Source organism: Canis aureus, chromosome 29, assembly GCF_053574225.1.
Source record: "Canis aureus isolate CA01 chromosome 29, VMU_Caureus_v.1.0, whole genome shotgun sequence".
NCBI lineage: Eukaryota > Metazoa > Chordata > Mammalia > Carnivora > Canidae > Canis > Canis aureus.
This window is the reverse complement of record NC_135639.1, coordinates 31,494,565-31,518,614: the sequence shown is the minus strand read 5'-3', so window position 1 is coordinate 31,518,614 and position 24,050 is coordinate 31,494,565. Positions and strand designations below refer to the sequence as shown.

At 40.7% G+C, this 24,050-nt stretch overlaps 1 protein-coding gene across 2 annotated transcripts in view; it reads right to left on the bottom strand.

The window, feature by feature from the left end:
- TLL2 (tolloid like 2) overlaps positions 1-24,050 on the bottom strand; it is a 121,709-nt gene that overhangs the window by 43,211 nt on the left and 54,448 nt on the right. For both annotated transcript variants that reach the window (XM_077878169.1, XM_077878170.1), the window contains exons 4-7: positions 13,635-13,790; positions 10,868-10,985; positions 6,494-6,672; positions 5,389-5,494 (exon numbers count right to left, since the gene is read on the bottom strand). In XM_077878169.1, coding sequence (XP_077734295.1) covers positions 5,389-5,494; positions 6,494-6,672; positions 10,868-10,985; positions 13,635-13,790 — 559 coding nt within the window. The remainder of the gene's footprint in view (positions 1-5,388; positions 5,495-6,493; positions 6,673-10,867; positions 10,986-13,634; positions 13,791-24,050) is intronic.

Below are 24,050 nucleotides of genomic sequence, written 5' to 3'. Positions count from 1 at the left end.
CTCCTGTTCATTCGCCCAAATCCCATCAGTTGGTTTCCTCTCTTAAAAGTTTTCTTGAGCCCTTTTTACCCCTCCCATCTTGAGTTATTCATTCCCTTCTCTGGGCTACCTCTGGGCCTTATTTGTCTAGCCTCTTCTTCTCACACTCCATTGTCTTTTTTGAAGAATGAAGGTATTTGTCTTCTCTGCTAAATAGTAAGTTCCTCAAGCAGAGAGATTGAGACCTTCATCTCTATGCCTTCAGACACTGGAGCATAACAGGTCAAGAAATGCTTTTTGAATTAAATTATGTAACCAAGGTAGGGGAGTATCTTCAAAATACCTTGGAAAGTAACATATACTCAAAGGAAATGTGAAAATGCATGTTACCTGTGTATTAGCTGTACCATCCTTTCTCCTCTTTCTCTCTCTAACTTTTCCTTTCCCCTAAATTCTATACTACCTTGGAAAACATATTATCCTTATTTCTTGCTGGTTACATGTTTTATTATCTTTCTGGTTTTGCATATACTTTTTCTGAATCAGACTTCAAGCTCACTTTTGTTCCAACATAAGCATGCAGATCACCTGCCGATTTCCTTTGAAGCATCTCTATTCTCAAACTTTAGCCACCTGGCCTGACTTCCTCTAATTCCTATTGCTTCATCTCTGGGTCCAGAGGTGGAAACTTTAGTGGAATCCTTGACTTCCCTGCTAACTTTGGCAAGTTTTAAACTACAAGTAATGACTCTCCATAAAATTCTAAATTCAATCACCTACTAAATCTAAAAAGAAACACCTCTGCCCTAACATAAAATGTGTCCATTTGTAATTATTTTGATTCCCCCAAGGAAAGAAATTTTGCTGCACAAAATGTAAAGCTCACCACAATCTCTTAGCAACCCAGGCCTGCTAACCCTGCTGAAGACCACAGCATACAGGTGTCTCTGCCAAGGGCATGCCATGTGGAGAACCTGTGCCCCCACTGAGAGTTCTCAGGACCTTCCTGTGTGTCAGGCCCAGGCCTGGGCACTTCACATGCACCATCTCATTTAGTCCTTGTAACACCCTAGGCCAGTGCCATTCTTATTAGGGTTTCCTCCCCGCAGGCCAGAAAAAGCCTGCAGAGCTTAAGTGACTTTCCCAGAGTGCAGAGCTAATAATAGAGTGTCAGCCCTGGAATCTAGGCAGGCCTGGAGCCCATCTCCCGCATCCTCCTTCCAGGCAGTGTTTTCCACTGCCCAAGAAACAGTTGCCTTTGATGTGTGCTAGATAAATGACAGAGTCAGGAACGTGGGAGACTTCAAAAACTGAAACAGCAGGAACAACATTAGTCCACACTCGGACTGTGTTTTGAGGCTGGAACTCCCTCTCCAACCTGTCCCTGAGCTCCCAGCAAGGCAGTGGGCTCTGGAAGATGTTTATTACAAGAGGCATCCCTTGCGTGAACTGCTGCAGTGACATCCCTCTTCTGTAGGACAACTTTTAGCCCTGACATTCTGCTAACCTAAGAAAGAGTTTGGCAGATGCTTTAGGGAATAAAGCTGTCAGCTCTGAGCTCTCCAAGCAGAGATGCCCCTGTACCACAGAACTGTCTCCTCAGCTCCTGGACCCTTGCCCAATAGAACCTGCAAAGACATCACTCCCCAACAGCCCAGGTCGAACCAAGGGGGAGGAGGGAAGGACTACAATAAACTAGAAAATGAAGTTGGAAGGAGACAGACCAATTGTAAACACACAGGAAGATTGGGTTTCCCATCAGCAGGAAGAGAATTTGCCTCCAGATGAGCAAATGTTTGTTCTATAGGTCATTTTCTGCTCTTTTATAGACTCAAAGATGATGTGCAGGCTAGCTCCAGGGGATATGTGGCCAGGAGTAATGACATGGAGTTAGGCAGTGCAAAACTTGACAAAAAGTGGGCCAGGAAAGACCATCAGTAAGGATGGCATTGGTAAATGTCCCACTGAACAAAGTAGTTTCCTGAAAATCCATACAGAAAACTGGCAGGAAGGACAATGAAGGCAAATCTACTTGCCACAAAATAGATTTGCCAAAATCGTTCCAAAATCTGGGGCAAGGGCAGGTAAGTAGCCATGGCAAGATTTTAAATGATGAATTGCGCCTCCTACTGTCCATATTCTTGTCCTTGCACCTTGCTCTGGCCAATGGAATGTGGTGCAAGCAATGTCCTGCAAGTTCCAGAGACTGGGTCTTCAGAGTCTTGTAGCCTCTCAGCTTGTCCTGTAAGGACTCTGAGTCCCAATGTAGTGAAGAGTCCAGTCTAGCCCACAAGAGGCTGAGAAGCCCCAGGGAAGAGAACCGAGGGGCCCCAGTGGACAGGTAGCACAACAATCAGACGTGGCACTGGCCATCCCGGACTTCTCAGCCCAGGCGTGGTGCCAAATGACTAATGCTGTGGAAATGATCCCAGGCAAAACCAGAAAACCAGCCAGAATGACTTACAATGTCACACACAAAAAAACAAGTTTTTGTTGGGAGCCATTAGTTTTGGGGTAGACTGTTGTGTAGCACTGATGACATCATGGTGGCAGAAGAAGTCCACCTCCCTTCAAGGCCTTCAAGTGAGCTTCTGTGCTCCTACCTGGCTGCCCATCACACTCATTTGCTGCCCCTTGCAGCAATCTCCCTCTGAGGGGTTTGGGGTACTCTTGATGAGGAGCTATTGTTTCAGGGAAGCCCATGAACCAAAACTCTAAAACAAAAAGTAAAATCTTGGGGCACCCGGGTGGCTCAGTTAAGTGTCTGACCCTTGAGCTCAGCTCAGGCCTTGATCTTGGGGTTGTGAGTTCAAGTTCCATGCTGGGTTCCACTTAAAAAACAAACAAAAACAAGAAAAGAAATGCTGGTGTCCAAAGACACTCTGTCTGTACTCCTGCCCTGGCCTCTGTTTTCAGAGCTTTTCAGAGTAGTTGGCACATGGCAGGCACCAGGGAGGCAGTGCAGTTCCTACAGCCCATTGGAAGTAATGTATCCCCAACACTCCTGCACAGGAGACACCTGTAGATTCTCCTTATAAAGTGACCACCGCATATGTGGGTATGTGGACAGAAATGCAATGAGGATAATGGAAATTTCTTCCCTCACTTAGCCCCCAGCATTGCAGATTTCCCTGTCTCCTTTGATTCATTCATTGATTTATCCATTAAAGAACAAAGAACATTTATTGGACACCTACTCTGTGCCCTGAGGCACCATGGTAGGTGCTAGAGACTAGAAGAGGATGCCCTCAGAGATCTCAGGCTGGGAGAGGGAGATGTAACAAAAAAATAGGAGTAGATGAATTTATAATAATAATTAACAGATAATTATAAAGCAATATGAAGAGTCATGACAGCTATAGAAATAAGACCCAAGGTACAACTTTCTCACTTGGGGCAACTTGACAGTGGTTCTCTACAAAATCAATATTATGTTTCTACTTTGCAGCCTGCAACCCCAGGGCTGAGATGGTGTGACTACATATTTCCTACACCATTTCCCAAACCCACAAGTCAGCCCAGGCCCCACACCCAAGCATCTCGCTCTGACCTCAGCAGGGTAGGCTCTCATCCTGGCCCCCCTTGTTTCTTGAGACCTCTCAGAGACCCCCAGAATAGGTCCTTCAAAGTTCTGTTTCCCACTATGGAAGAAGAAGCCTCGAATGTCCACATGGCAATGAAGGTGACCCTATCTGTCAGTGCCTCACCCATCCGCACCAGATTAAGAAATTACAACAGGAAATGTTCAAGCTGGAAGGGGCTCAGAGAACATCTAGTCCAACCCCTCATCAGGAAACTGATGCCCAGGGAGGTGGAGATTTGACCCAGCACAAAGCTCTCCCTGACTACTGTCTATACTTCCCTCAAAAGCACAGTGTATCAGTGTTAGGACTGGATCCCAGTCTTTGACTCTCAATTCAGTGGTCTCTTCATTACATGGTGCCCCTTGTATTCTCTGATAAAGAGCCAGAAGAAGAGTAATGAGAACAGGGTCAGTCAGTCTCATGCCAGTCGTTCAAAGATACTGACTTTGACGAAACTCCACCCATTAGAGCTCTAGAGAGATCCCACCTGGGTGCATGCAGGATGGAGATCACAGCTCAGTCATCTGTGCAGCCAGAGGGACAGCACCCCACTTCCCCCGAAACTGAGAATTTGGGATGTTGAGGTCTGGAGATCTCTCCCACAGTTCTGTGACCTCATCAACAGCATGCTTCCAGCAGCCCTACCCAAGAGCCAATGAGCCCTGGGCACACAGATCCCCATTCACTCCCAAGAGCTGTGTGTTTCCTGAAAGAATGGTTTCCTTTGATCTTTATGAACAGAGAGACTCATGAAATGGATTGCTTTCCTCTTTGCTATAACTGCTAAGAAGCACACAGCAGGATTTACTGCCAATCCCACCAAAGCATACATGACTTTATGGCATGTATTCTGAGTAGTCAGTTGGTTCCAAGCTTCAACATAGCTCTCTACCCTTACTCTCCCCTCTCCCATCCTTAAGCTCCCTCATTTGTTTCCTATTTGTCCTGTGTATATACTAGGAACCACTTCAAACCTTTTTTTGAATGATTAAATAGATAAAAAGCCAACAAACTGGTTTTAAGAGGAAACTGAGAAAAAGGAGCCAAGAGAGAAAATATTTACCCTGTGTCTCCTTTAACTCCAGGGTGGAAAGACCTACAAAACTGGGACTAGGGGGAGAAAAGTTCTTGAAACAAAACATTCATCTGGTCTAGAAGGGCTATATTGGAAATACTTAAAACCCAGTCCAGCATAGCAATAACTCATCAAAACAGGTCCTGACGAGGCTGGCTGTAAATCACCAGTCTGACCAGACTCGGGTGCACCAGCTACCATCGAGCGTGACCAGCGGGCAAGGAAACCTGGATCATTGTTCTCACTCCAACCCCAGCTACCTGTGTGCCCTCGAGCTGGCTACAGCCTCATTTTCTTCACCTCGAAAATGAACCCATGATTTATGAGCCTCCCAGCCCTCATATGGTCTAGCTTCCAATAAACCATACTTCTTCAAGAGAACTGGTAAGTGCCACTAGGCTCACATCAAGGACGTGCTTTGGAAGACTCCCCCACCCACTGGAAATTTTACACAGAGCCCCTAAGTTATTATCCTGGCCAACCTCTCGATAATTTCCCCTTTCCAGTTTGTTGCTTGTGACATTAGGGTGTGATGGAACACCGGCTTCACAATGGGATTCAATCTCATTAGCGGGAACCTGATTAGATTATATTTCACTGCAGCCCAGAGGCCACTGTTATTTCAAGGACAGACAGGCCAACTGCGCGAGGAGCGTGCAGAGACCCACTCTCCGCAGACCTCCAGGAATCCGACCCAAGCCTGCGGCAGGCACAGTGACACACACATGAGGCAGAAGCATAGATTCCAACCTGGAGAAAGTGTTCCGGGCGTAGTGCATGATGCTGTCGAAGTCGTAGATCTCTCCCAGAGAGCTCACTTCCCCAGCTTCCATTTTTAAGAAATTATACTCCTGACCTGTGACACAACACTCTGTTAAGGCCTTTGAATACCAAGGCAGGTACCTGAAAGGAGGCAGAGGGGGAGAAGGAGGGGCCCATAGCAACTTGAGAGCTTGGTCAGCCCAATCAAATAACAGGGCATTGTGGGCATTCTCATTGTTTCCAGCAGACTGGAAATTCGAAACTTCGAACAGCCCTACATTCTCCCAACCCCACCATTTGACCCTTCCCCAAGTGCCACTCGAAACTCTTGTACTAAGTTTGTAGACAGGTTCGTTTTTGATCCGACTGCTCAGAGACTTAAAAAAAATCAATAAATAAATCTCTGATCTGGCTACTGAAAGAGCAAAAGAAAAATCAAACAGTTAAGTTCAATCCCAAAGAGTTCACAATTCAGAACCTTGAAAATATTTTAAGGCAACCATATTATTCAACCAGCTACTTTCATGTTCAATATGAACTTCTATATAAAATCATTTAACATGGGAAGGTTTGTTTTTTTTAATCTAGACACTCTATCTGCCTTGGGCCAGAACGTTTCCAGGCAGAAATACTGCTCTGACATGTACTCGTGTCCTAACTGTATTGCAGTTTCAAAAAAGATGTGCTACTGAAAAGTCAGCAAAAGTGACTCTTATAAAGCAACCAAGAGAACTCTTTTTTTTTTTTTTTTTTTTTTTTTTGGCTTCTCAGCTTTGATGCTGCAACAGTGTTCTGGTCCATTCTGTTCCTGTTAGGAAATAGAGCTGGGTTTCATTGTCCTTTATGAAACTAAATGAAACGTCATTTAGTTTCTGCCATAACCTACAAGCTATATAGCAAGAAGACTTCCCAGGAAGGACCACAGATGACAGTGACAGTGCTGGTGACAAATGCATGCACAATAGGGTCGCTGCCTCCTTATTTAACAAATGAGCATGGTCGGCTCCCCAAAACCCCTCTCCTTCACACCTGCCTGACCCGGGAATGCCACCTTGCTGGCCAGTAGCTTCCAGACTCCATACTGGCTCCTTACCTGGTTGGATGTTTTCTCTGATGATGGTGACATGCTGGTCTCTGTCTGGCCGGGTGTGTTCATGCCAGAACCCAACTACATGGCCCAATTCATGTGCCACAATGCCAAACTTGTCACAGTTTTTCCCAATGGATATGGCCTGTGGGCCTCCTCCTCGGCGCCCAACATAGGAACAACAGCTGGATGGTTGCAGAAATACCCAGATCAGCAGGTCAGAGAATAGGGAGAGTCTAATACCCTCCCCAATATATGTGTGCATGCATGTACATACATACATGTATATACACATGTACGTACACACATACATGTGTACATCTAAAAGAAACACAGACTTTCAGAGCTAAAAGCACTTTCCTTGTCCAAATTCCCTCCCAATACAGAAATTCCCTCCAAAAATGGTTCACCTTTCTGGTGGTCATGGATCCACTTGAAAACCTAAAGAAAGATAAGGGCTAGAGTCCTGGAATAAAGCCCATACCCTTCATGACCTCTGCACCCCCAAGTCTCTGTTGGATCATCTCTGATGACAAGGAAAAAAGATAATGAAAGGAGTCAGCTGAGTAAAGCATGAGGCTTGGTTCCCTTATTGGAGGAGGTTTAGAAATGATTCCCCTTCTGGGCACAATTATTTTTTCAAATAACATTTATTCCTAACATATTATTCTATATTATTCCTAATAGAGAAAGGTATAAGAAAGGATATTAAAATGGCCCACAATCCCACCACCTCCAACACCCAGATAACCTCTATCAAACATTTAAAAACATATATGATCAAGGGTGCCTGGGTGGCTCAGTTGGTTAAGTGTCCAACTCTTGGCTGTGGCTCAGGTCGTGATCTCAGGGTCATGAGATCCAGCCCCGAGTTGGACTCTGCACTCAGTATGGAGTCTGCTTGAGATTTTCTCTCTCCCTCTGCCCATCCCCTCCTTCAAATAAATAAATAAGTCTTTTAAAAAATACATGTTCAAAATATTGAAGTATTAAGTCTTTCATCCCTTTTAATCTCTTCATCCAAAGACAACCATTGTTAAGTGTCTTGAGCATCCTTCAGAAAAATTAGATATACATATTTTTAAATTACAAAATGCACTATATACCTTGTCCTTCATTTTTATCTTTCAACTTCCTTAATTTAGAGATCTTTTTATAACAGCACTTATAGACCTTCTTCGTTCTTTCCAAAGTAACATAGTACTAAATTTTAATTAATCAGCCTTTTATTAGTGTACATTTATGCTAATTCTAATTTTTACTATTTAAACAAAGCCTCATGGGAGAGGAAGAGAAATAACAAGAAAAACAAAGAAATGGTTGGATTCTTGTTCGTGGCAGGGTAAATACCTAGCATTGGGATTGATAGATAAAAGGGTATATGCATTTGAGCTTTCCATAGGTGCTACCACATTTGCTCCCCAAATGTGTCTTCTTTTATGTCCACTAATAATATATTAAAAAGCCCTATTTCCCCACAACCTGGCCAACACTGGTTTTATCAAGTTCTTTTTGTTAACTGGATAGGTGAAAAATGGTATTTCACTGTATTGAGTTGGATAGTTTTCCATGTTTTATATGACATTTGTATTTTTCTTTCTTATGAAATATGTGACCACATCTTCTCTCTATATTCTTTTGGCTTGTCTAACTTTTTACTATTGATATGTAAGAACTCTTTGTGAATTAAGAAAATGAATCTTTTTGACTATCAAATATATTGAAAATATTTTTTACACGTTAGTTCTCATTTGGTCTTTTTTGTTTATGTGTTGTTTTAGTTTTGTTTTCACCAGATAGAACTTTAAAATTTCAAGGTATGTAATGTCTTCATTTTCTTATATCCTGCTCAGAAAGGCCATCTCTATGACAAGATTATAAGTAAAATCTATAATTTGACTTACCGTTTCACTCTAATATTTTTTAAATTTCTTTTTTCTTTTCTTTTCTTTTCTTTCTCCTTTTAAAAATGTTTACATCTTTGATCCAGCTACAATCATTTGGATGTAAGAAATGAGGAAGGAGCCCAGCTTTATGTTTTTCACAACGAGCCATCTATCCCAGGATTAAAATATCCTAAATGACTAATCCAGCTTTCTCTCACTCATTTAAAATGCTAGCTAAATTTGTGTATAGCCATATTCATTTTTAAACTCTTTTGTTCTGCTCCAAATGGTCTTAATTATTATCATCTTCACTTGCATTTTAAACCCTAGATGTTTGAAAAGACCATCAGACCTCTTCCCAAAATCCCCACCCTACTTCTGTCCCTCTATCCCTGTGCTCTCTGTCTCTGTCTCTCTCTTTCTCTCTCTCTCTCTACCTCTGTCTCTGTCTCTGTCTCTCTCTCTCTCCTTCTCTCTTGTTTTTTTCTATATGGTCATTTCTCCAGATAAACTCTAGTAGCATTTGTTTAAGTTCTAAAAACACAAACACATATACTCACATATACATAAACATAGATGTTTGAATCAGAATGGCATGCATTTATAGGGTATTTTAGGGAGTTCTGACATCTTTACTATGTTCAGTATCCCCATACCAGGAAAGTGGTATGCATTTCCATTCTTACTTTCTTTTCTTCAAGTTTCCTTAGAATTTTAGCATTTTCTTCCTAGAGGTCTGGCATATATTTGTATTTTTATTAGGTTTATTCTCAGATATATTATTTATTATGTTTCTAATAAAGTGATATTTTTCCCATTATAAAAGTGAATCAAAGTATTTCATCATAAGGAAAAGTAATTGTTTATTACATTTATAATCCGTCACCTTAACAGGGTCTCCTTTTGTTTCTATTAGTTTCTCAATTGCTTTTCCAAGTTTTTAGACACGTGTCACATTAACTTCAAACAATGCAAACATTGCCTTGTTCCTGCCAATACTTACCGTGTGTGTTTCCTTCTCTTATCTAATTATATTAGCTAGCATTTCCCAAAACATGTAAAATTATTATGGTGATCATGAACATCTTCAACTTGTTCCTAAGTCTAACAGGAATGTTTCTAGAATTATCATTATTGAATCTGATGTGGGCTGTTGGGATACACACACAAACACACACACACACACACACACACAGCTTTAGCTATATATCTCTTTAACTTAAAATTGTGGGGCTTTTATTGCCTACATCTTGTAATATTAATCCTGATTTCTTTATGACCTAAGAGTTGTACAAACAAAAAATGGAGCTTTTAACTTACTAGGTAATGCAGGGTGTTTATTCTACTTTTTGTTATGATGTCCAGTCTCATTGCTTTGCAATCAGAGAATATGTTGTTAATGTTATTTCTGCCTTTGAGAATCCGTTGAGGTGTTCGTCATGCTTAACAGATGGACAATTCTATAAATGTTCAATACACACTTAAAAGCTGTGTTATCAGATTGCAGAATAGGATCCAGAGGATCAACTCTATTAATTATATTTTTTCAATCCTCTACAAATCTCTACTTATTTTTTGGCCAATTTGCCATTGCTTTACTTAGGCTGACAGAAATGAAATAAAGACGCTTGCTGCTGGTGTTTCTGTCGATTTCCCCTTGAATTCCCTGGGGCTGGTTTTATGACTATGCCGTTTGGTGCATAAAGATTTATGAGGGTCATATTCTCACTGTAGCTTGTACTTTTTCTCATTATAAAGCATCTCACCTTTTTAAACACTCTTTCTGACTTTAAAAACAAAACAATACAGCAACGAAACTAAAAATGCCTTGTCCATAGCTAAAATTATGATCCCAACATTCTTTTTGTTGCATTTGCCTATATGCCTTCTTTCCTTTTACATGAAACCTTCATGGGTCATATCCTTCAGTAGTCATTTCATGCACACACCATGTAGCTGGGGTGAAGTATCTGAACCAGTATGGGAAACTTTCTTTCAGTATGAGAGTACATCACACTTACATTTACTGGCATAACAGGTAAGTTTAGTCACAATCCAGGCATCTTATGCTTTGTTATGTTTTCTGGAGGAAGTCTGTAAGCCCATGGAACCCATAAAATTACATGCAGAATTTTGCATAAATGTTTATCTGTCATGAGGAAGCCCAGAGCTTTGTCAGATTCTCAGTAGGATTGCTGACCTCCAATTGGTTCAGAACCACTTCTCCATATGAAACACCCTCAATTCCTTCAATCACTCTCATGACAGGAGACTCAGACCCGTTGTCTTCCTAGAGTCTTCTTTCTGACCCACCTACTTCATCCTTGGATTATGAGTTTATTGAGGGCAAGGAGAGTTTCTGACAACCCCTAGGCTGCTATTTATGACAGCTCCTTGGAAATATTTCGTTTTCCAGAGAAAATTCAACACTCATGAGCCATCAGATGTGTCTGGCTCTGATTCTGCTGAGATGACCTTGCTTTTGCTTACTTACCCACAAGTCCTGTAACTGAACACAATAAAGCTCTCTTCATCAGTCCTTTCTATGAAGGTCACACAGGTGTGTTTCTCCCAATGTCTCATGGCCTGCTTAAAAATGGCCCTCTGGCTTCCTGAAATGACAGAGTAAGTCTCATCACTGCACTGATAGATCCATGCCTCCCTCAGAGGCCGTAAGGCATGGTGACTTACAACAATGCTTGTTCCAATGAGCAAAAAGAGCTTTTTGGATGACCCAGAATAGAAATGCACTAGGAATAAGAATTTCCCTTGCTAAGAACATGACTTTCCTGAATGACTAAAACTCAGAGAGTAAGAGTTTATGAATGGAAAAGAGGGTAAAAATAGATTTTCAGGATATCCCAGGCTCTCCAGTGTTTCCTTTGAATGGAAAGTGCTTTTCTAAACTTAAAAAAAAAAATCTTACCCAGATTATTCAATTTGAAAATTTGAGGCTTTTGAAGTAGCTCACCAGCACTGCATTCTGCAGCCTCATTTTATTTTATATCTATAGGAACATGTGCCCATATGCTCTAAAAAGGTTTATTTTCATGTACATTTATGCTACTTTTGCATGGGGGTGCAGTATTTTCTGGTGGATCCTTGAGCCTTATTTTCTACAAAGCCTTTGAAAACAGGTGAATTTCATACTTTCTCTGAAAGTGTCTTCATATTTCCTTGGCTGGAAATGTATTGAAAAATAGACAGTAAGTAAACTGTCTGGGAGCAAGAACAGAGTAGTTGTAAACTCTGGCTGATAGTTAGTCAGTAAGTATTCTTTAAAAAAAATCTATCAATCTGAGATAAAGAAGACTATTTTGATTTGCCAGAAACAATGAGAAGGATCTAGAAAAATAGTTGTTTGTGGAGTACAAAGGATGGCTGGGGGTGTCATCTGAGTTCTGCAGTGACCAGGTTGCCAAACACAAACAAAGCAATGGGGAGGCTCCCATCATTGTCTGGAAGACATGGGTGTGGTGTCATATTGTTGTCCCTAAAAATGTAACTACAGAACAAAGAGTAATCTAGCTGTCCTTTTTTCTTTTTTTTACATCTTAATGTTCTTAGTTCAGATCGTTTGTAGCTCAATCACTCACCAAAATAGCAATCCTATTAATTACAGAATAACAAAAACCACCACGTAAAGAGAGTACTCTAAATAAAATTAGTTAACTTTGATGAAGGTTATATAAATCTTTGGTCAGGAAAGCACATCAGATTTGAAAGAGCATAGTTAAGTGCCAGAGAACAAAGGTGAGTAGCTGGTTAAAATTTCAACATTTCACTTCTTTAGGCGCACTGCTTTCTCTCCTAATGATGCAGTTCCTTGAGGGCAGGTGAAGTCTTGGTCATTTTTTTTTATCACCAGCATCTAATTAAGTATCCAGCACGAGAAAGCCCTGGGTTAATGGCATGGGAGTGATACTGCAGGGAGAGAGAAGAAGGGGTGGGCTGGGGACACTCCATGCTCTCCGCCAGCTGCTAGGTCCCTGTCATGTACGTCTTCACAGTGCCTTTACTTACTGGTGATGTTCAGTGGCTTCGGGACATCCGCCTCATCAACCACCTCTCCCAGAAGTCATAGACCCGCAGAGAGGAGGCAGACTTGCATGGGCTGTCAGAATTGGGAGCCCAGAAGAGGCCACTCTGAGTGGCTTTCTCCCACTCCCCGGGCATTCAACTAACACCGGCCACAGGCCTGCTGTGGGCACAACCGTTGACCATCCACTACTCGGCCCTGTTCTGTTCTCAGTGTTGGAGAATGAAACCAAGATGTTCATTGGTACATTGAACACTGGAATGTTCTCAGTGTAGGAATGAAAACAAGACAGATAAAAGATCCCTGTGCCCATAGCAATTGGGCTGGAGACAAAAACAGGCAGAACAAAAATAAAAGTTGAATCATTTCAGGTAACGGGAAGTATCGTAGAGACTAGAAAATGGGGTCCTGGGGATCCCTGGGTGGCTCAGCTGTTTGGTGCCTGCCTTTGGCCTGGGGCGCAATCCTGGAGTCCCAGGATCGAGTCCCGCATCGGGCTCCCGGCATGGAGCCTGCTTCTCCCTCCTCCTGTGTCTCTGCCTCTCTCTCTTTCTCTCTCTATCATAAATAAATAAGTAAATCTTTAAGAAAAAAATAATGGGGTCCTGAAAGCAAGTGGCCAGTGGGGGAATCAGGGGTATTGGGGAGGAAAAGAAGGCCTTTCTGGGGACCTGTCATCTGATCTGAGATGTCAGCGATAAGAATTAACCATGAGAAGGCCTAGAGAAATAATGTGCTAGGCATGGGGAGGTTAAGTAGCTTGCCCCAGGGTGGACTGCTGGCAAGTGCTGCAGCCAGGACTGGCCAACACCTAATGGCCCACTCTGGCTACCTTGTATAGTTCTGTGGGGGTGGCGGGTAGTGCAGGGTGCCCCACCCCCGCAACGGGGAGAGAAGACAGGTAAGCCACCACGTGTGACTACTCACAGCTTCCTTCTGCCTGGAGGGCTTTGCTCACATACCCACTGTGCAAACCCTGTCTATATTTCAAGACCAGGGTCAAATGTCACCCCCTGCATGAAGCCTTGCGGCCTAGGTGGCCACCTCTGAGGACACAGCCCCAGCAGAAACTGCAATTTCACTAGGCTTAGTGCATGAGCCCTGAAGGCATAATGGAGTATTAGCAGGTAGGACCGCTGGGGCCCAGCATCTGCTCCACCCTACCTGAGTCTTCCTGAGAGACAAAGCACGATGCCCCAGAGGAGGGACTGGGGCTACTGACCAGTGAAGTTCCCACCAATGACGTAGGGGATGACCCCTCCAGGCCATATTCTCTCTGTCCTTGAGGTTGTGGCTCTCCTGACGCGGGAAGAAAAGGTCTCAGCTCTGGCATCTGAGGTCCTGGGGCTGTGCAGAAGCATAGCATTCTCCTCACCATCTGCAAGAGAGACACACTACCATTTATTCTGCCTTTAATTCTTTTTTCTTTTTTTTTTTTTTTAAGATTTTATTTATTTATTCATGAGAAACACAGAAAGAGAGGCAGAGACATAGGCAGAGGGAGAAGCAGGCTCCCCACAGGGAACCCGATATAGGACTCAATCCCAGGACCCCGGGATCATGACCTGAGCCAAAGGCAGACGCTCAACCACTGAGCCACCCAGGTATCCTTGCCTTTAATTCCTTCTGTACATTATGGTTAAGACTATATTATCCACGAATCCACAAAAAGGGGTGCTAAGAACCTATGTTCTAAAGAGGGCATTTGGTCTGCTCAAGGTTTTGAACCTTCTGGTGTTGGTAATATTGCTGGGCCTACGATGATGGAAGCCTGAAACAAGGCGCTGTGGGCTCCAAGGCAGCCTGAGATGCTCAAAATCAAGTGGGGCCCAATGAGGCATCCTTGGGGACAGAGCTGAGTCAGGGATGTACTCTCTTCTCAGCGCTGGGAACATGTAATGGAACTCACCAAGCCAATCCCATGCCCTGACCAAATGCCCACCAATGTTGCAAATGTTGAAAATCATTTGGCCAGTCTGACAAATAAAGTGAACCAGTCTGTGATGCTGGAAAAATAAACCCTGGAAAAAGCAGAGCTTCATAAACCCCCCCAGTTCTTCCAGGCTCTCGGCCCAGCTGGACCTTGAGGAGAGAGATGTGGGAAAGAAATGGAGGCTCTGTTAAGGTTCTGAGTCCAAGGTGTGCCCCGGAAATAGCAGAGACAGACAAGGTGGTGTAGAATCGTTTCAACCTATGGCACCCAGATAACCGAATCCACACTCATTTTATTCATCATTCAGACAATGGAAGGTTTTGTTTTTAGCCTACCTGCTCAGATTCCCTCATTACTCTCATTTGGAGCATTTTCTCTTTAGTTTCTCTATCTTCTCTCTAAAAATCAGCTTTTGATTTTGTTGATCTTATTCATTTTTCATTATTTCATTAATTTTATTTTAGTACTTTCTTCCATTTTCACTTATTTTATTGATGTCCTTTCCATCTTCTTTTTTTAAAAAAAAAAAAACTAGAGATATAATTCGCACACCATCATAGACATGCTTTTAAAGTATATGGCTTAGTGATTTTTAGTATATTCACAAAGATGTGCAACCATCACCACTATAGAACTCCATGACATTTTCATCACCCCAAAAGAAACCTAGTAGCAGTCATACCCCATTTCTACCCCCAGCCCCAGTCCTTGGCCACTAGTAATCCATTTTCTGTTCCTATGGATTTGCCTATTCTAAACATTTTCATATCAATGGAATCATGCAACACGTGGCACTTTGTGTCTGGTTTCTTTTACCTAGCATGCTTTCAAGGTTCATCCATGTTGTAGCATGTATTAGTACTCTGTTACATTTTATGGCTGAATAATATTCCATTGCATGGATACATCACATTTTGTTTATCCATTTCTCAGCTGATGGACATTTTTGGCTTTTTGGCTATCACAAATAATACTATTATGAACATTAATGTACACATTTTTGTGTGGACACATGTTTTCAGTTCTCTTGGGTATATGCCATAGACTGGAATTGTTGGATCATACAGTAACTCTATATTTAATTTTTTGAAGAACTAGCAGACTGTTTTCCAAAGCAGCTGCACCATTTTACATTCCCATCGGCAACGTATCAGGGTTCCCATGTTTCCACATACTTGTCAACACTCTGTTATTGTCAAGCCTGTTGATTATAGCCATCCTAATGGGTGTGAGGTAGCATCTCATTGTGGTTTTGATTTGCATTTCCCTAATGAACCAAACATCTCTTCATGTTATTAGTCATTTGCATATCCTCTTTGGAGAAATGTCTATTCAAATCCTTTGTCTATTCCTTAATTGGGTTGTCTTTTTACTGTTATAATTACTCTTTATATATTCTGCATACTAGACCCTTATCAGACATATGATTTACAAATATTTTCTTATTCTATAGGTTGTCTTCTTATTTTTACAATAGTATCCCTTGAAGCATAAAAGTTCTAAATTTTGATGAAGTCCAATTTTCCAATTTATCCACATTTTCTTTTGTTTCTTATGCTTTTTGTACCATACTTCAGAAATTACAGCCTAATCCAACCTCACAATGATTTATATCTATGTTTCTATCTATAGTTCTATAGTTTTGGTGCTTATATTTAAGTCTTTAATCATTTTGAATTAATTTTTGTATATAGTGTGAGGTAGGGGTCTAGTTTTATTCTTTTGCTGTGGATATCTAGTTTTTCTAGCACCATTTGTTGAAAAGCTAAGTTTTTCCCCTATAGAATTGTCTTGGCACTCTTGTAACAAATTAGTTAGCCATCCTCTTCTGGCTTCTTGAGTTGAATATTTGGTATATAATTTTCAATTTTTCTTATATCCTATTAACATGCTAAGACTACAATTTCTCGGAGTTCTTCTTTATCAGCATTCCATCATGTGACATGTACATTTCAATGTTAGACAGTGATACATCCTATTAGCTCCACTTAAGTTTTCTTCTTTGATCTTTGAATTATTTAGAAACGTGATTTTTAATTTCTAAGTATTTGTTTTTCTGTGCGTGTTACTGATTCCTAACATTGTTTTATGTCCCAAAGACCCATTCTCCAAGGCAGGGGTCAGCAAACTTTTCCTGTAAAAGGGCAATCGATAGTAAATATTTTAAGTTTTGTGGTTAATATGTTCTCTGTTGCAACCAAACAGTTCTGCCACTATAGTGCGATGGCAGTCATTGACAATATGTAAATGAATGGATATGGCTGTGTTCCAATAACAGTTTATTTGCAAAAACAGATGGCAGGCTGGATTTGGCCTCCTGGCCATAGATGACTAGCCCATGCTCCCAGGTATCAATTCTTTGGTATTCTGAATCTTCCTTTGCAGCCCAGTACGTGATTTAGTTTTTATAAATGTTCCATATGTCTTTGGGATAATGTGCATCCATTTCTGTAATTGATGGTTAAAGGGTGCTACATATGTTATTCACATATTCTATCTTACAACTATTTTGGGTCTTTGGTGTATCAGTTACTGAGAAAAGTGCTTTAAACAACCCTGACAATTAAGATTTTGGATTGTCATTTTCTCCTTTATTCTTAATTTCTGCTTTGTATTGTTCAAAGCTATGTTGTTTAAGTAATACATGGAAAGGACTGTTAAATGCTCCCACTGAATTATTTCTTTCACCATTAATGGCCTTCTTTTATATCTAATAATGTTCATCCATAATAAAGATTATTTTGGCTGATATTAATATTACTATTATCAGTTTTATTTTGATTAATGTTTGCCACATAGAGCTTTTTTTCCACTCATTTTTAAAAAGATTTTACTTATTAAAGAGAAAGCAAATGAGAGAGAGAGAGAGAGAGAGAGAGAGCATGAGCGGAGGGGAGGGGCAGAGGGAGAGGGAGAAGCAGACTCCTTGTTAAGCAGGGAGCCCAACTCGGGGCTTGATCTCAGGGCTCAGGGTTCATGACCTGAGCCAAAGGCAGATGCTTAACCAACTGAGCCACCCAGGCACCACCCGCTCCTCACTATGTGTGTGTGTGTGTGTGTGTGTGTGTGTGTGCGTAGTTCTATGGAATTTTATCACCTGTATATGTTTGTGTATCCACCACCACATTCAAGATACTGAACAGCTGCATTACCATAAGGATCCTTTATGTTGCCTTTTATAATCATATCCACATCCCTGCCCCTCTCCTCTTGTCCATCCTTAAACTCTCAACCACTAATCTGTTCTTCATTTAGATAATTTTGTCTTTTGAAGAACATTATGTAAATGGAATTTTATAGTATATCACTTTTGGGAATTAGCTTTTCTTACTTGCACAATTCCTTAGAGATTCATCTGAGTTGTTTTATGAATCAATAGTTTCCTTTTATTGCTGAGTAGTATTCCATGGTATGCATGTGCCACCATTTGCTTAACCATTCACCTAGGAAAAGATACCTGGGTTGTTTCCTGGTATTATGAATAAAGCTGTTACGAGCACTCATACACAAGTGTTTGTGCGAAGATAAGCTTTCATTTCTCTGAGATGAATACCCAAGAGTGGAATTGCTGGGTTGTATGGTACATGAGTTGATTTCTGGGTTCTCTATTTTGTTCCATTGATCTATGTGTTTCTCCCTCTGCTAATATGACATTGACTTGATTACCATAATTACATAGTAAGCTTTAGTATCTGGGAGAGTGATTACTGCCAGGTTATACTCTTTTTCCATGATTGTCTTTGTTATGTTTCCATATAAATTTTATGTCTGTTCATAATAGATTTTAGAATAAGGTTGTCTACACTTACAAGAAAAAGAGATGCTGGGATTTTTATAGGAATTACATTAAATCTGTAGATCAATTTGGAGATAACTGGCATCTTTACCATATTCAGTCTTCCAATCCCTAGACATAGTATATCTCTCCATTTATGTAGGTCTTTATTGATTTCTTTCATCAGTCTTGTATAATTTTTAGTATACAAATATTGTACATGTTTTTTTAAGTGTATAGGTATTTCATTTTGAGTGCTTATAAATGGTATTGTGTTTTAAATTTTTATTTCTGCACGATTATTGTAAGTATATAGAAATGTAGGCAATTGGGGGTTTTGGCCTTGTATCTGCCATCTTGCTAAGTTCACTTATTAGTTCTAGGATTCTTTTTTAATTTCTTGGGATCTTCTACATAAACAAGTCATTTGGAAATAGAAACAGTTTTATTTTTTCCTTTCCAATGTTTATGCCTTTAATTTCTTCTTCTTGCCTCATTGCAGTACCTATAACTTCCAGAACTATATGGAATAAGAGCATGAAAGCAGACATCCTTGCCTTGTTCCTGGTTTGGGGGAAGTAATTAGTCTTTCACTATTAAGATGTAAACTGTAGGTTTTTGGCAGATGCTCATTATCAAGTTAAGATATATTCTCTCTATTCCTAACTTCCGTGTTTTTACTGTAAATGTTAGCTTTTGTTAGATGCTTTTTATGCATCAGTTGATGTGACCATGGGATTTTTCTTTTTTTATATTGATTGATTTTCAAATGTTGAACCAGCCTTTCATACCTGGAATAAATTCCACTTGATTATGGTGTATAATTATTTTTTATACATTGATGGTTTTGATTTGCTAATATTTTCTGGGGGATTTCTGCATATAATCATAATTAGATTTTAGGTATATCTGTTATAAACATCAAATACCTATATTTTTTCCCTTATTGTTCAATCTGAGAATCTAACAGGTGAATTATGCTTATTTTATAACTGACATACCTGGGCTTATCTCCTCCTTTGTGTGTGTGTGCATTATTTGCTATTTTTCTCTTTGCTTTTTTATCCTCCTTTACTGCTTTCTGTAGGATTAAGATATTTTTCTATATTTACTTTTTATTTCCATTATCTCCTTTCTATTCTTTAGTATTGATTTTAATTTTTAACATTCGTACTGGGCTTAACAAGTACAGAGAATTATCAAATTACAAGATGGCTCTAAAGAAATCAGTACCTCCATTCTCATTCTGAGAATACAAGGATCTTAAAGTATTTTAATTTATAAACAATTAAATAATTAAAATAATTAAAATATTTTAATTTATAAACAATTAAAAATAATTTAAAACCTGATTTTTCATGTAATTGTTTACTTGCTTTTAAGACCCCAAATTAGTCACTATTATCAATGATCTGTTTGTTTGCAATACAGATTTATATCTACCTTTACATTACCATTTCCTTGCTTACTGCCATTTCTTGCACCCCAAATCTCCCTCTTGGAAATGTATCTTTTATTATTCTTTCATGATGACAATAAACTCTCTCAGTTTATTTTATCCTCACTCTCTTTCATCTTCGCTCAATTTATTTTATCCACACTGTGAAAACTAAGTTTAGCTAGGAATGTACAGAATTCTAAGTTGACAGATATTTTTCCCTCAGCACTTCAAAGATAGTATTTCAGTGTCTTTTGGTCTTCATTGTTACCAACAGAAGGTATCCTTATAGTTTAATGGTATATTCCTTCACCTGTTACCTGTCTTATCTTTTGTTGTGTTCTCCTTCTTTTGTTCTTTGTCTTTGGTATTCCTCAGCATCGTTGTAATTGTCTACATGTGGATTTGTATGAATTCTCTGCTTGGGACTTAGTATAATTCTTCAACTGTGGAAAATCCTACTTCCTCACCTGTTTGACCACTGCATTCTCTTTCCCAGTTTCTCTCTGAAAGTTCTCTCATCTTCAAGAATTTCTATTGATTACACACTTAACAGTGTCTTTTTATCTATTTTGTCCCTTTACCTTCTTCCATGTTTTCTTTATCTCTCAGTGGAGAAATATGTGTGTTTTCCTCAGATCTATTTTCTACTTCACTAATCCTCTCTTCAGTTATGTTCAATATGCTATTTATCCCATTCCAGTTTCAATAATATAGTTATCATTTCTAAAAGCCCTAGCTAGTGGCTTCTAAATCTGCCATTCTTTTCTCTTCCCCACTATAGTTTCAAATTCTTCCATTGGCTCTTTTGTTATACATACTTATTTTATCTCCTTCAGATCATTCTATTATTCCTGTATCTTTGGGTACTAAATCTCCAATTTATTGTTTCTGCTGACTCTCCTCTATGGATTAACTTTTTGCGTTTCTAATGTTTCTATTTAAAGCTTATTTTTAGGGATGATCACTCCTTTCTAAAGGAGTCCCAAATGCCATCAATTATGAGTGTGACCCTATTTTTTTGTTTTTGGGGGGCTCTTGGGATTCTAGGGTCTTAGATCAATTTTTATGTTAATTTCTAAGTTTAGAGTTTCCATATTTAGGAAATGTAATTGGAGAACTTATACCTATATGGGGAACAGGATTTCGGATTCAGTTTCTTATAGATATATATATATATATATTTTTACGTACACATAGATTAAAACCCAGGGAAGATAGCCAAGATTTCTTGCTACTCCTCTTAGCCACTAGGTAGAGTTTTTCCTCTCTCTCTCTCTCTCTTTAATGAGTATGAAGCCCTTTGATGGTGTTCATTTTATGCAAGATCTCAGCATTCACTTCTTGCTTCACAAGGGACCAAAGCCATATCTCCTGTATTTATAGGCATGAAGACATCAGCCTCCTGTCCCTAAAATCCCAGCCCAATTTTAATGCCCTCTGCACATTCTTGCCACCACCTGAAGCTTAATTCTATGAATTTGTATTCCCTATTCTCTTGATTATGGAAGTCTCCCTGTCTATCCTTTGATCTTAACTCTGTATCTTTTATTTGGGATGGTGGGAAGGTTATATATTATTTCCAGCAGTTCTGTTTTTGTATAGGGGTTCCTACTAAAGCAGTTGGTCATATAAATAAGAAGGCTGTCATGTAATACATTTTTAAACATGAAAATAATTGTTTTACTGGTAGAATTTCTAGATCAGAAGTCATACACCTGCAATTCTTGGGATAAGCCCAACCCACAGATGTGCTTTGCTTGGCCTGGACGCTTTTGGCTCACACTGTGTTTTTTGCTGTTGTTGTGTTTTAATACCACTTTAGAAGCCAACTGTTAAAAATCATGGGATTTCACATAAGAATCCAGATTTTCTAGTTTTTCTTTAAAGACAGAAAGATGTGGCAACATTGGGCCCATTTTCCATCATTTCCTACCCACTAAGAGTTCAGTAGTACCTGCAGGCCATAGCCAAGGTACATGTTTTCCTGATTGTTGGAATCCTCTACTTCCCATTGTCTTATCTAGCCCACTTCACCCATTGACATTAGCTGCTGGGCTCTCCAGATATTCTAATTGGCCATCCCAACCCTAGGCTACAAATTGCCTCCAAGTGCATTCAAATGTGAGTTGCCCCCATGGGTAGGGAACTCCCTGGGGGCAGCAACTGTGGCTGGCCTGTTCATCCTTCTAGTCATGCCCAGCACAGTGTCTGGTTGGTGGTAAGCATTCACTGCTTTTGTATTTTGAATGAATTAATTAAAGAATGGATGAGTTATTCTAAAAATAAACATCCCAACAGTCCAAACAATTTTGTGGCAGAAACCCTCCAAAATATTGGCAGCCCTAACACCTTTAATGTTTAAATCCTGAGAATCCTCACATCTTAAGTAATCACAGGCAGGGATGTAGCAAGTGGAAGTTTGTTATTCATTTCCCATAGGGTTTTCAACAAGTCTCTTAATTTTCTTCTGCCGCCAACTTTCCTTTGGAGAACGGGCAGAAATAGTTCTCTATTCAAGGGACCAACACTAAGATACTGTGTGTTTCTCAGACAAGCTGTGCTATATATACATGTGACCCAGTATTGCTACGGCCAGTATGCAGCCGAGTCAGCATGGGAAAATCTTAAGTGCACCTGGAAAGAGACTAGGGTGTAATTTTCCAGAGATGGGTTATTGAATGACAGCTTCCCCCTCGGTCCAGTGAGAAATTTAATTTGCCGAGGACTCAACACAGGAAGCATTTGCCGATTAAAAATATGTCTAAACAGATGTTCTGCTTAGCCTGGAAGAAGGATCTTAATGCAACTGTCATTATTGGATTTTCTTGGATTACTACTATCTGGAATCAGAGTCCACATAGAAGGATGTATTTATTTATTATGGCCAAGAGTCCTACATTTGAAGAGGAGCTCAGGGGCATTTGAAAGGATTTAACACACTGGCGGGGGGGCGGGGGGGGGTGCAGGCTGGGGAATGAAGTCCATTTCCATTCTCTGACTCTGGGAGCAGACCCTATCCTCAGTGAAAAAGCAGAGCAGCCATAGCTATTCAAGGTCTCATCTCCAGCTGAAGGCACAGGCGTGTCCTCAATAGAACCAGGCCTACCCCAGCCTTCTCAAGTGAGGAACTGGGAATTTTCCATGATTCAATTGGTCACTCCCACACTGGAAGCAAACATCCTGACAGTCCAGCCATCTGCATTACCCCCACCCCAGGGTGGTGGGCAAAATCGCAGCTTGCCTGTGAACCTTGAAAGACTAAAGAATAGCCCCTCCATGAAAGCGGAGGCTGGATTATTCTATGTGATGGTTTTCAAACCCAGCTGCACATGTGAATCAGCTGGGAAGCTTTTTAAAAATTCTGGTGTCTGCCCCCTGCCCTGAAATTGCAACTCAATCTAACCTGAGTGGAGTCCAGGCATGTGAGTTTTTAAAGCTCTCAGGTAGTTCAAAAGCACAGGGACGTTTGAGAACCACTGTTATTGCCCAAAGGTCAATAGCAAGGGGTTTAAGATCGAGAGACTTAGGCTCAAGATAAACGCTGCCATTTGCTTACTTGTGTGGCCTTGGATAAGCTATTCTTCTTGCCTTCTGAATCTTCCTTCCTGCTGCATGCTCGTGTTGGGGACACTGAACCAGGTAATGAATGTCAAACACCTGCCATGGTAAGGGCTCCATGTGAGCTCCAGTAATTGCTAGCAAGTCCACATGTGAGGACAGCCTGGAAAGAATGCCTAAAGTTAGGTCCAGTGGTTCCACCCAGATACACCGACATTGGTGACGTTCGAGGATTCAGGTGCTGAGTAGCTCTGTTTGTACCCAAGTTTGCGGTCTCTGGTAAAACAAGATTCCATTGTGATTCCTACAGCACAAAGCCCTTAGGAACTGTTACTGGGAGTGAAAGGTCCATTCTCTCCTATGCATATGGTTCTGGAAATCGGGCTCTATCGAATAGTCACAGCTTCATTGGAGGAGCGGTTACACACTCCATTTCATTAATCCTATTAGCAGCCCTGAAATGCATGCTGAGCGCTCATCTCCAAGGGAGGGAGACTCTTCAGACCAAATGGTCTGCCAGGGCAATGCTGAGCGAGCAATTCTATGAGCTCCCCAGCCTTTCCCAAAGCTGGGAGCACAAATCCCTGTGGTCAGGGCTGAGGGGAGCCACATAATGCCAGGAAATAAAATCGCTGCTGAAGCCAAGGGGCCAGAGTGGAGGGGCTTCCCTCAGATCCTTTCTCCTGCTTGGGCGGTCTCTTTTTCTAGGGGTGTTGGGAGGGGGTCAGGTCATGATTAAAAGGGAATCTGAGATTGACACAATTTGTCTTATCTTTAATTTAAACAAAAACAAGAGGCACCCATGCTGGCGCCTGACAAGGCCCTGGAGAGGTGAATCAGAAAGAGGGAAGGCTGGAGGGACGGACTAGAACAGCCTGCCCTCGGCTCACCTCTGAGGATGCCAAGGGTCTCCTTCCTCATCAGGCTTGCC